Source organism: Neltuma alba, unplaced genomic scaffold (assembly GCF_004799145.2).
Source record: "Neltuma alba isolate B1F8T4 unplaced genomic scaffold, ASM479914v2 tig00012508_pilon, whole genome shotgun sequence".
In the NCBI taxonomy this organism is placed as follows: domain Eukaryota; kingdom Viridiplantae; phylum Streptophyta; class Magnoliopsida; order Fabales; family Fabaceae; genus Neltuma; species Neltuma alba.
In genome coordinates, this window is record NW_021636976.1 from 714,110 (window position 1) to 726,493 (window position 12,384).

General features: G+C 35.0%; 2 protein-coding genes across 3 annotated transcripts; one reads left to right on the forward strand and one right to left on the reverse strand.

Annotated features, from left to right (window-relative positions):
• Positions 1–2,348: 2,348 nt before the first annotated feature.
• Positions 2,349–3,465, forward strand: LOC114727757 (LIM domain-containing protein PLIM2b-like). Of its 2 annotated transcripts, XM_028914478.1 has the most exons (5): positions 2,349–2,483; positions 2,584–2,683; positions 2,794–2,819; positions 2,920–3,009; positions 3,103–3,465. In XM_028914478.1, exons 1-5 carry the CDS (start codon positions 2,349–2,351, stop codon positions 3,412–3,414), a joined length of 663 nt encoding a protein of 220 aa, XP_028770311.1. In that variant the 3' UTR covers positions 3,415–3,465. The 2 variants fall into 2 exon arrangements, with proteins under 2 accessions (XP_028770311.1, XP_028770312.1); XM_028914479.1 differs by lacking the exon at positions 2,794–2,819 and having other exon boundaries at positions 2,584–2,700.
• Positions 3,466–5,394: 1,929 nt separating this feature from the next.
• Positions 5,395–8,705, reverse strand: LOC114727830 (uncharacterized). Its single transcript, XM_028914601.1, has 3 exons — positions 8,471–8,705; positions 6,165–6,304; positions 5,395–5,791 (listed from the first exon to the last, which is right to left on the reverse strand). Exons 1-3 carry the CDS (start codon positions 8,604–8,606, stop codon positions 5,753–5,755), a joined length of 315 nt encoding a protein of 104 aa, XP_028770434.1. The 5' UTR covers positions 8,607–8,705; the 3' UTR covers positions 5,395–5,752.
• Positions 8,706–12,384: the final 3,679 nt, after the last annotated feature.

Genomic DNA, 12,384 nt, shown 5'->3' on the forward strand with positions numbered 1-12,384 from the left:
GTTTCGGCAACTCTTTATTATTGGTCTAATTGCGATTCCATTCATCCAATTCCAATTAACATATACTTCTCTAATTCAATTTATAAATCACTTTTATTATATTTTATACAGATTAAAAAAATTTTTAAATTATATTAACTCTCTATTAAAATATAATAACTTTCTAATTTTATTTATATTTAATGTACACACCTTAAAAAATAACTATTTATATTATAATAAATAAAAAAATAAAATAGTACATTCACACTAAAAATTTAATAAGAAATTAATAAAAATCTTTTCTTTCTGCTTTATAAACAGAACTGAAGCCTATGAATAAAAGAATGGTATCATACAATGAAACATAATGTGTCAATGTACAAGTTAGTAAATGGAACATTAATTCATGCATAAACCACATATAATTTAACAAAACATATGTATAAAAACATAAATTTGACTGATTGCTATTATTTTAACCAAAAAAAACGATATCATTTGAAACTCAACAAATAAAGCCCAAAAAAAAAAACTCAGTCCATTAATTCAACAATTATTCATAGGGGTAATTACATTCAATGCACTCTCTGGTCAAAAAAAAAAAAAATTTACATTCAATGCACTCCTCTCTTCATCTTCTTGTTCCCTCCACGCCATGCACTCGTTATCTTGCTTTTTGGCCCCATCCATCCATCCGTCCCCTCCGCTCCTCTTTTCTCAATATCACATTATTATTTCTTCAAACCTTCATTCATTCCTCTTACTATTATATAAATATATATATGTATATATTCACATTCATTTTCAATGTTGCGAAGCCATTATCTCACATTTTTATGAATTAATCTCACTATTGCAATATCTTGGACTTAATCATATACATATGAATCACAAATATAGTTTCACTTCTTCCTTCAACTCAACATGCATAAATCTACCTATACATTATGTATATTCACAACGGTAGTATTCTCTACGACCCCTGAATTCTGCTATTTAATTTCTTCTGCATTTTATTGCTCATTTCATTTTGTCACAGCCTTAGAAAAACAAATGACACCTTTCTTAATTTAATAAATAAGACTTGAAATTTTACCCGAAGAAAAAAAAGCGTTGAAAACAAACTCCTAATTAACTCACACAAGCATATAATATCTAACTAAGTACTCCCTCCATCCCTTATTATAAGATCTAATTTTTTTGAATAGGTTTGTCTTTTTTTATAAAATCCTCTTTGAGTTTGTCTAAGTATTTAATACAAAATTACCTATTTTACCCCTAATTTAATACATTTAATACATTTTCTTTCTTCATTTATCTAATTATTACTCTTACATTTACCCATTTATATATAGGGATATATTTTTTAAAAAAATTTTATTGGCTACATATTAATTACTTTTACTAATTTTAACTGTTTTCTTAAACAATGTAATTAAGTTAAAAGTATCTTATAATAAGGGATGGAGTACTATACAATTAGACAACATTTCCACGCCTTGTTTGTGGAAATAATGATAAAAACAATGCAAAAGTGTGGAGATGCTGTTTAGTTTTAAACTAAAGTATACATTTAGTCCTTTAACTTTATGTAGGGTTTCAGTTTGATCCCTTAATTTTAAAAAGTATACTTTTAGTCATTTAACCCTAAAGTTATCATTCTTAAATGATGATTTTTTGTAATAATCATGGTTTTTTTGAAAATAAACTTAATATTATCGCATTTAATAATGTTTTATCAACCTTCAAAAGCTCAATATCATCATTTTTTATTCATGGTTAAAGGATCAAAATAAAACCTTATATAAGGTTAAAGAATAAAAAGTATAGTTTATCCTTTGTTTTATTATTAAACCATCACGGCCTCCATCGAAACACGCGCCAATCAAAACGAGACTGTCCTGCTAAACATGGGAATATGCTTTCCTATATATAAGACCGACCGAGCGCCAATATATGGAGTCAAAGTCAAAGTCATTTGAGAATAGTTATATTGGATGCATGGCATCGATTCGAGACGGACATTGAAAAGGTCGCATCGCCATCCTTCTTTCACTCAAAATGCTTTCCGTATTTGGCTCTCATGATATTTTGGGCATCCATTCATTGGCCACCCCCTGATTTACGTTATGTCTCTTCAATCTCATATAAAATGGCTTTTCCTCCAGACATTGTCTTAGACTTTGTCTGGGGGGTCTCTCTTGATTTAATTCAATCTCATTTCTGAAACTCAGACTTATTGGGTTACAGGGAAATCCCGCACTAGAAGGGGCAAACAAACACGAGCAGGCAGGAAAGAAAAGGCTTGCCTTCAGCGAGGAAGGAAAACAACTAGAAAGAGGAAGATCAGATAAAGAGAAATAAAAATGTCTTTCACTGGAACTCTGGATAAATGCAAGGCTTGCGATAAGACTGTTCATGTGGTGGACATGATGACCCTTGAGGGTACCCCTTACCATAAGTCCTGCTTCAAGTGCAGCCACTGCAAGGGATTTCTCTCGGTATAATTTTAATGCCCAACGTAACACACCACATGCTGCTTCTTAGCTTGTTGTTAGAATAATTAATCATTGAATTTCAATGCATCTGATGGATGCGCAGATGAGCAGCTACTCCTGGATGGACGGTGTCCTCTACTGCAAGCCCCATTTTGAGCAGCTCTTCAAGGAATCTGGCAATTTCAGCAAGAACTTCCAGTCGGGTAACTTGCATTCTATTGTGTGCTTTTCTTTGTTTCTTTGCTCCTTCAATGGGAAACTTAGATATGCCTAACAAGCTGATATGCTGTGTGATGAACTCAAAATTTGGCAGCGAGGTCCACTGAGAAGAATGATCTGGTATGTTCACTATATATGCTTAATTGTCACGCGCGTTATCATACTGTGGCTAGAATATGGATTGAAATATGGATGTGCGTGTTTTGATGTGTATATACAGTCCAGGACTTCAAGCAAGCTCTCTTCCATGTTCAGCGGAACCCAAGACAAGTGCTCTGTGTGTGGAAAAACAGTGTATCCTCTGGAGAAGGTTTGATCATACGTACATGTTATGACGATTGAACATTGTGTTGATGATGAAGAATATGTAATATTGAGTAATGAGTGATGATGGCCGGTGCAGATGACGCTGGAAGGAGAGTGCTTCCACAAGTCGTGCTTCAGGTGTGCTCATGCAGGCTGCCCTCTCACCCATTCCTCGTACGCCGCCCTCGACGGCGTCCTCTACTGCAGGCACCACTTTGCTCAGCTCTTCATGGAGAAGGGAAATTACAACCATGTCCTCCAGGCCGCCGCTCACAAGCGCAGCGCCAGCTCCGGCACTCCTCCTCCCGAACCTGCTACTGAAGACGATGACGCCAGCCCTCATCATGACGACAAGAAGGACGACGACCCCAAAGATGATAAAGAAGAAGAAGAACAGGACCACTCTTAGATCATCTTCCTCCCCGTCCTTCTCCCAACCGATCCTAATGTATGCCTATTTTTTTTCGGTTCTTTTCTTTAAAGGCGGCCACCTAATGTTGTTCTTTTGTTTTGTTTTTTTTTTTTTTTTGCCTTTTTGTTTCTGTTTCCAATTTCACATTGGCTGTCTCACAGTTTTTTGGCCGCCGTGTTTCCACGGTAAATCCTGTATTCAAGCAAAAAATTGAGCAATAAATATGTTCTTTCATTCTTGTCATTCCACTCTTCTTTCTACGCTAGCTGTATTGGAAGCACAGAATCAAAAAAGGCTTGAGCACTCGGTCGGCATGTTAAACTCACCTACTGGGAGTTGGGAATACCAAACTCCTTTTAACTTTAATTTGTTGTGCTTTTTGTTCCTTTTTTGAATGAAAATAGGATGTGTGTGTGTATAATTTTGTCTTTAGATATTCATAATGAGTATTGAGTAGAGACAAAAAAAGTTACTCCCTCTGGTTCTAAATATAAGACCCATTTTATAGTGTAAATTACACTACAAAATGGGTCCTAAATTTATACTACAAAATAGGTCTTATATTTAAGACCGGAGGAGTGTAAGGTAATTCATGAGAAATGTAATTAACAAGGAAAAAAGAGAGAAGAAAGTAAAAATGCAGCGCAACAATCTCTAAAAAGAATCCTCTAATTATTCTCAAGGGTTAAATATCCAGGTGATCTATAGAGCTGTTAATTAGTAGTATTTCTTGATCGTGGCATGAATCCAATTGAGTTTTCTAAGGTAACTTATCACCTATATTCACACTTCATGGCCAATTCTCATTCTCTCAACCTCTCTTTTTCCAATTGCTTCTCAAAACATGTTCTAAATACCCACCATGACTCGAGGGGCCATTCCATGACTTTGTTTTCCCAAGTATTAATACGATGGAGTATTATATAAGGCATGTGTTGGGTGTTATGTTGCTCTATTCCCTGCCACATCTCCACTTCATTCCAATTCTCCTGATTAAAATGAGAAAAAATATTTCTCCAAGTCCGAATTGTTTTTAGTCTCTATAATTTATCTTCCTCATTTCTCATGCTTTTGATTTGCTCCATCTAAAGCATTACTTCTTTTATTTCAACAAATATATTTAGAAGACTCAACCCGTCTAAAAATTACTTTCTTTATTTCAAAGAATATATTCAGAAGAATCACGAGTCGACTTACGGATTAATTGTGTTGAGATGAACTTAATATTGTTAAACTCGTTAGATGACAAGGAGAAAAAAATGCTAGTCTGAAAAATTATATAATTGCTTGATTATAAAAAAATCTCACTTCCCTAGGAAAACGCACAAGAGGGAGAAGGAAAGGGGAAAAATATTAAAGCAATGAACCTCAGCAAAATTAATATTGTTTGGACTAGCTCGTAGTCCAATTGAGCATTTCTCGAAATAAAAAAGACCAAAGTTTTGAATGAGATGAAAAATCACAAAAGAATAAAATATAAAGATCCACGGTGATATTTTCCTTGTAAAACATAAAACTAACCTACAGTATAACACATCACGGTAATACAAATTGAGATCTTGAACTTGTGTATAATACTCTTTTAGTCCTTAGGGAGTGTTTGGATAGAAACCAAACCATGGTTTCAGAAGTGCTTTTACGGATTACGAAGTAAATATGTAGAGGAGGTTACCTCGTTTTGCGAAAAAATGATTTTGAAACCTAGATTTTGGTTTTGCCAAACACCCCCTTAATCTTTAATATAAGACTTATTTTATAGTCAATTTACACTACTAAATATGTCTTATATTAAAAATTAGAGGGAGTACATCACATTGCAGTCTCCCTCTGCCGACATTGCACTTCGAGAATAATTTGTATGATTTGCTCCATTTCATTGAGGCAGGAAATACTCAAGGTAAACTAATGTTTCTATTACATACTTAGGGCTTCTTTTTTCCGGTATAAAGCAACATACTAGAAACAGCATCAGCTTTCTACTCGACAAAATGATTTATTGCAACAGCATGAACATTCCTGAGAAACTCCTGAAAATTAGGAAATGCTCTTTAAAAAAAAAAAAGATAAAAAAGAAAACTTTGCAAAAAGCAATTTATTTTCTGCCAGACATGACACAGCAGGAGTTCACAGGAGGGGAAAACAAAGGGTAATAATGATTGTGAATCAAAGTTGCATCAATGATGTTCGGCTTTCGCTTATGAAATCATGGGAGAACTACATCGTACAAAATTGGGTAAATCTATTTCCCAACAATAATCTCTGAGAAAACCCAGCTTCATCAGCCACCAGTACCTCTCTAACTACTCCGACTGCTGCAACATGTGGAAACAAAAAGCTACTTCTGTTCCTGATCCATTTCCTGAATAGATACGTGCTGCAAGATAATGAGCAAAATTATCAGACAGTCATCCCGCGGTTGGTTCCCAAAACAATGAATATTTGATAGTCGATCATTTTTTCTTTTCTTTTCTTTTCTTTTGTTTTTTTTTTTTGGGGGAAAAATTATATCCAAGGACTCAGATCATAACAAACAACATTAGAAGCCCATTTAGCATCATGGAAGAGATTTTGAAGGAAGTGAAAACGGAAGTAGAAGTGGATATTGACTGGTGGCCTTTACATGTATGTATGGTGTGACAACAGAAATATTTTTATTTGAAATTTGTATTCATAATATGCAAAGACTAATATGCCCTTTCAATTTTTATTTTTAAAACAATCACAAGGAAACAATGGGTTCATCCTACCTGAGCAGGAATCTCTGAGGTCTTAGGTGACGCAGGCTTGGCAGATGATCCATTGAAAAGATAAGAACATTCTGTGTACGCAGATCCAATTCCCACTCCAGCTCCAAAAGCTACTGATGCCCAGCGAGTCACAGGACTCCCTAGCACAATAATTAGAGTAGCCAGATGAATTTAATATCAATAGCTTGCCTTGCCATGGTCAGATCAAACCAATTAAAATTCGTTATACTTGGAACATATGCTTGTAATCTGTAAAGACAGATGGTGCCTAGGAAATGATCATGGATTTTGTCTTCAGATACTAGAGGCACCCTCAGCAGGAGGCCTCGACACCTCTGGCTAATTATGGCGAGGGGCCTTCATCCAAGTAACTACATGGCATTGCTTTTTTGAAGGAAGCAAGGCACCTCAGGCGTCCGAAACATTAAAAATGAGAAATAAAAATTGGGATTGGGATTAAGAAAACTTATTCAAAGAGGGTTTAGCATGAGAGATTGCTTGTTATATGGGATTAGACAAACTCATGTAAGTGGGATTGGAGAATACCATCTCTCCTAATAGTATTCTCCAATCCCAACTCCATGGGTTTGCCTAATCTCATATAACAAGCAACTATTTATACTAAACACTTTTTTTAATGATTTTTCTCAATGGCATTCTTCATTTTCAATATTTCGTATCAAACAGGACCTCTAGGTTTACTTCACAGAGGGATGCAACCTTTAAAGCCCGCCCAACAACTCACAACCATCAAGTTTAATATTTCAAACGAATGATGACAAAACATAGGCAGTCATTTTGAAAGATTATCATTCAGGCTCTTCGTCATTTAGGATCCTGTCAACAAAGACAAGCTAAACAATAGCCTTGCACCACCAGAACGCTGCAAGGGTCCATGGACCATGAGAGACAGTACAACAGCCTTCCCTCACAGCACCACTGTTCACTTTCTCTTTTAAAAAAACGTACTCTTCTCCATTTCTTCGGCTCTGGAACCCTTCTTTCTATTTTCTTGAACTCTGTTAATTCACAACTCAGCCAACCCTTCTCTCCCTAACTATTCATCCTTATAAACTTCTCTTTATTGGTTATAATTATGCTCGAATAGTTAGTTTCAGTGCCAAATATATTAAAATAGGTCATGCTCATTTATTTTCCATATATACAGAATATTTCCAGCTTTTCTTTTCCTTTTTACCCATATCTTAGCACCTTTTGTCCCACAGGCAAGGGCTTTTCTGGCACCTCTTGCCTTAAGATGCTAAGGGCCCGGATCTAAAGCCTCAAGCGTGCCTCTTACATCTGTTCTTTGATGTGAGACTACAAGAGAGAGAACATATTTTGAAACCCCTCACCCACCCCTTTTTTTTTTTTTTTCCTTTTCTAAATAGAGGCTTGCATGTTCTAATAAACGTGCTCAATGACCTCACAGAAAGAAATGATCATAAAACGCTAACTCAGCAATATGTAACAGTACTCCTTGGCTCAAACGCTAGTATTTATCTGGTGAACTGATTGTGAGGGGCTCCTTCTCCCTTTGACTCGATCTCAGAGTGATTAAACATCTAGTTGGGGTTTCTGACGCAACCATAGAAAGAAGGTGGCTTCCATCATCAAAGATGATACACAAAAATGTTCTATCAAATAACAAACGATTATGGCACTTCCGTCCAGAATCGGATCCTAAAAACGCTGACAAGTGTGAATTTTAACATTGAATCGTATTCTTGTATTTCATTTTAAGTGGAAATCCATATAGAGGAGGTGCAATCAGGCCAAGCTAAATTTAAACCTGATTCAGCCAAACCTGCCACGCCCCTCAATTTTTTATGGATAGAAACTAATCCAATCCTAATTTGTACATTCAACTCAGCAAGACGAAAAAGGAAGCACTTAAAAAGAAAGTAACTGTTAAAAACCGCCTGTGTTTTTTCTCACCTTCTACCAACATGATTCACAACTGAAATGAAGTAGGATATTTCAGAAAAAAGCAAAGCCAGTCTAAAATCCTACTTCAAATCCAGTTGGCAACCAAACGAGAACTCAGAAACTGAATCATCAGAAAAAAAAAAAATGAAGAGAAAAAGGGAACATAAAGTACAAATTTGTCATATTTCACAGCGCTAGAACGCCACAAACACGCCCGCGGAAGAGTCGGAGAACGAGAAATGCAAAACAGGCCTAACCTCACAGCCACTAGGAGATTGAGGATTTCCAATAGACAAGTATTCACAATAGCCTCACAGAAGGAAAATGAAGAAAAAAGAGAATGATGAAATCAGGAGGGATAAAGAGAAGGAACTAACTGAAAAAGAGGAGACCACCCAAGGCACCGACTAACGAAGAGTGGAGGGAGCGACGGATAGAAAGATCAAGGCAAGCATCCCATTTGGCATTCAGATCGTGTCGTGGTGGATGAATGGCCTCAGTGTGATCAGCCATTTGAGTAGGAGCAACTATCTCTGCTGCTTTTTCCCCTCCTCTATCGATTTGTTCCTTTGTTTTGTTAGGTATCTGTGCTTCTTTCTACTCTCTTCTTTGAGGAATGAGCAGCGCAGAGCGAAGAAAGGTACTGTCGCTCGCATCTCGCCACGTGCGGTGCTTTCACGCTGTGAGAATTAAGAACCCATACTTTATATTATAAATTCGGTTTAAATTATTTAAAACTTGGAAATTATAACTATTTCCTAAAATCAGTTTTATTATCTTATTTTTGGGCTAAATTTCTTAAGATATTTTAAAATTTGTAACATTACCTTTTTAAAGTATTACTTTTTTTTTGAAAAAATTGAAAGTTATACATTTATTAAACTTTACTTCTAGTCCTGTACATATTTAGAGTTTATATTAAATATAAACATATGAATTTTAAATTTGGCAAATAATTTTTTTTGGAAAAAGAAGTGACCGTCAATAATATGAAAAAGGGCATAGATAAAAAAGTTGAGAAAAAATATTTTATAATAATAATCGTTTTATATCCATGATTAATAAATCTTAGGGATTTAATTGGTATTCATCTTTTGGGGGGGGGGGGGAGAAGAAGACTTGGTTAGTTATTTGTGAAGTTTCCATTTCAGCTGCTTGTGCATTTGGCTAGGACCATTTTTGGACTTTAAAGGTGAAAATTTTTAAAGATAATATTACGTCAATTTAGATTTTAGAGTAACCAATACTTTTAAAAATTACTTCAGACACAAATTTTAAACCGTTTTTCAATTAAAATGTCAATCGGGAACAAAACCTGCACTTGGCCAATATCATTAAGACTGCGTGATCATGTGCATGCAATAAATCATGCTATGGGTCATGAAAAATGCTATCTTCTCATGAAGATAGAAGTGGATCACAGCTGTGGTTACTTTTTCTTTTTTAACTTTGAGTCGGAGCCTGGTCTTGAAACATGGAAAAAATCAGAGTGCAATAATAATGTCAATAATCATGGGAACAACAATTTAATTGAGATAACATAGTAAATACAGTTAAAACGAAAGATGAAATAACAAACGTGGGACATCAATAATGGATGTTACAGGCTGCTTCTACTTGAAGCATTTAATTTAATCGTTATCCTTCGAGCTTTTAATTTGTCCAAAGTGAAATCATCATTCATAATCTTGAAGACTATAGCGCAGCTCTCACCCAAAACCAAGGTTAGCTTCCGAGTCATTAGATCACACACCATGATGAACAAACCAGATATAATTAGGAGCAAAACTATACAACCACAAGGTTTACCCACTCTATGCATTAGGTGCAACAACTGTTCTTATAAAACTCACTTTAAGGTAGTCAAACTATTTTTTAAAGAAAGTTAACCATCATAGAAAAAGATAAGTTTTAGAGCTATGAAAATCCTATAATGGTTAAAAGAAGGAAATGCACATTCACAAACATCTCATCTTAGAATAGGTTGCACCTAACTAACATGGTTTCATAATTAAGAATGCCCTTGATTGCACAGTTACCAAAACATGAAACTAGAACTGTTTGGGCCTTGGACTCTGGAGTCTAAAATTATGCAATCAACGACAAGCACAAATAACCAGATACTTTCTAATGGGTAAATTACAACACATTCCCAATAAAAAAAAATGCCGTGGGGCTCCATAAATCAAAAGTCAATATTTCCAGTAAAAGCATCAAAAGCAATAATCCTAGAGGCCTTCGGCCTTCTACCACCATACTCGTCATAAAACAGTTAATCAAAAGTATTTAATTACAAACCAGAGTGTATGAGCCCTAAGTGGTAATATACAAAATATCATCACAAAAACATAAAACAAAAGAGGCTATATAATAGGTATCACAATCGCCTCTAGACCTTTCCTAAGGTACCAATATTGAAACTATCACCTAAAATACAATAAGAACCACAAGGTAAGACAAACGCCTCAATAACCGACATTTCAACTTATCATACATATTAGTATGTGCTCGTGAGATGTTAAGTGCGATAAATAGAAGAAAAGTCACAAAAGTATTAATTCAATAGTTTTCATAGCTCATTAGATTGTAAAATACCATGCAACCTCCCATCAGGCCATCCGAACCGCCTTATGCCCTCTTACATATCTATCCATGTTACTCGCCACTCAAAAGCTCATTGGACATGTGATGATGGCCGGTCAAAATCCCTCGAGCGCATGATCGAACCATGGGTCTTTCCCTCATCATATAGATGGGGTGTCGTAGCCCCCTGTTGAACCAGTGGGACAATTGCTTGTTGAACTAGTAGGACAGAAAGTGAGCCAATTATTATATACCAATGAAGGTCTTACTGCGTGGTAGGATATCTAACCCATTGCCAATCTAAACCAATCATTTCAACATATACATCATTGGGGTTTTACAAAATAATCAAAGTCATTAAATTTATGCGATGCACATCAATAGGATTAAAATCCTAGATAATGCTTTCACAATTCAATAAACAATTCTCACAAGGCAAGTTCTATTAAATGACCATTTTTATAACATTATATCATTTTTCAAATCATATAAATATACACATTTTATAATTTCTCACAAACACACATTAACATACATAATAAGTGAAAAGTGGTTACTTCTCGCTAAAATAAGAAGAAGAATATACCACAATAACCCCGGGTTGAGCCACAAATTCACAAGCAGTCTACACAAATTATGAATACCAATCAATACCAAAAACCACGAAAGTGGTTTAGTATAACAAGTAGTAAATGTCCCAAATCTCTAGGTACCCAAAACTTAATGAAACCATAAATCAACCCATTCAACACTATATTTAGTGTCACAATGACTCAATTAACTTATCTAAACCATTCCTTAATCTCAACTCACACAATTCAATCAAAAACCCCAATTTCACACTTAGTCTTCAACCTCAAAATACCCATTTGAGCAATTCAACCTCTATCAATAATCTAAATTGATTAAACATTAATTCTAACTCATATTAGCATAACCTAATCACGAAAACTTATTTCCAATCTCCACGTTAACATTAACCATCAAAATCCTCAAGAAATACCAAATCCTAAGGTCAAAAATCTCTAAAACTCCAAATACAAGAAATCTAAGCTGGTTAAACACTTAATCTAACCCATATAACTCATTTAAACTTAGATTAATGATCAAAACTTCAGCCATTTTGAAATCCTTAAGAAACCCCAAAATCCAACTACTTCAAAATCTAGAAATCTAAGAGAAATTGATAGAAATCAAGTCTAAGAAGCTTACTTGAGTGTTAAGAGCTTGAAAACACTTTCAATGGGTTGAAAACACTTGCCCTAGTAGAGCCCAGTTGTTCTTCTTTCTCCCCCCTTTTGTTTTTCACATCTGAAATTTGATTTAAGAAGATAGATTTCAATGCATTTGCTACAGCAAACATTTAGCGAACGTACTTTGCGTTGTTTGCTATAGCAAACATTTAGCAAAAGACACAGTGAGCACTCTGTGTTGTTGGTTATGGCAAACATCTAGCAAATGTCTAAATAGAAACATAAAGCAAGAGGGTCCAATTTAAAAAATTCATAACTAACTCCATAGATATCTAAAAACTACAAAATAAGCCTCTTTAAAAAGTTTGGGATGTCTATTTTCCAATGCAGGAGTGATTGCTCAAAAGTTCATTTGACCTTTGAAAATACCCAAATTACAAGGCCACAAATTATAATATCTAGAGATAAGACCTCCAACTATAAATCTTAGTATTTCTAAGCCTTCTACTTTCAAT

Excerpts from the sequence above, each read along its gene's own strand:
- LOC114727757 (XM_028914478.1), top strand. The coding sequence starts at position 2,349 with ATGTCTTTCACTGGAACTCTGGATAAATGCAAGGCTTGCGATAAGACT. Across the intron at positions 2,684-2,793 it reads CAGCAAGAACTTCCAGTCGG|CGAGGTCCACTGAGAAGAAT; the intron begins GTAACTTGCATT and ends AAAATTTGGCAG. Across the intron at positions 3,010-3,102 it reads CAGTGTATCCTCTGGAGAAG|ATGACGCTGGAAGGAGAGTG; the intron begins GTTTGATCATAC and ends TGGCCGGTGCAG.
- LOC114727830 (XM_028914601.1), bottom strand. The coding sequence starts at position 8,606 with ATGGCTGATCACACTGAGGCCATTCATCCACCACGACACGATCTGAAT. Across the intron at positions 6,305-8,470 it reads GGGTGGTCTCCTCTTTTTCA|GGAGTCCTGTGACTCGCTGG; the intron begins GTTAGTTCCTTC and ends TTATTGTGCTAG. Across the intron at positions 5,792-6,164 it reads CCTCAGAGATTCCTGCTCAG|CACGTATCTATTCAGGAAAT; the intron begins GTAGGATGAACC and ends ATTATCTTGCAG.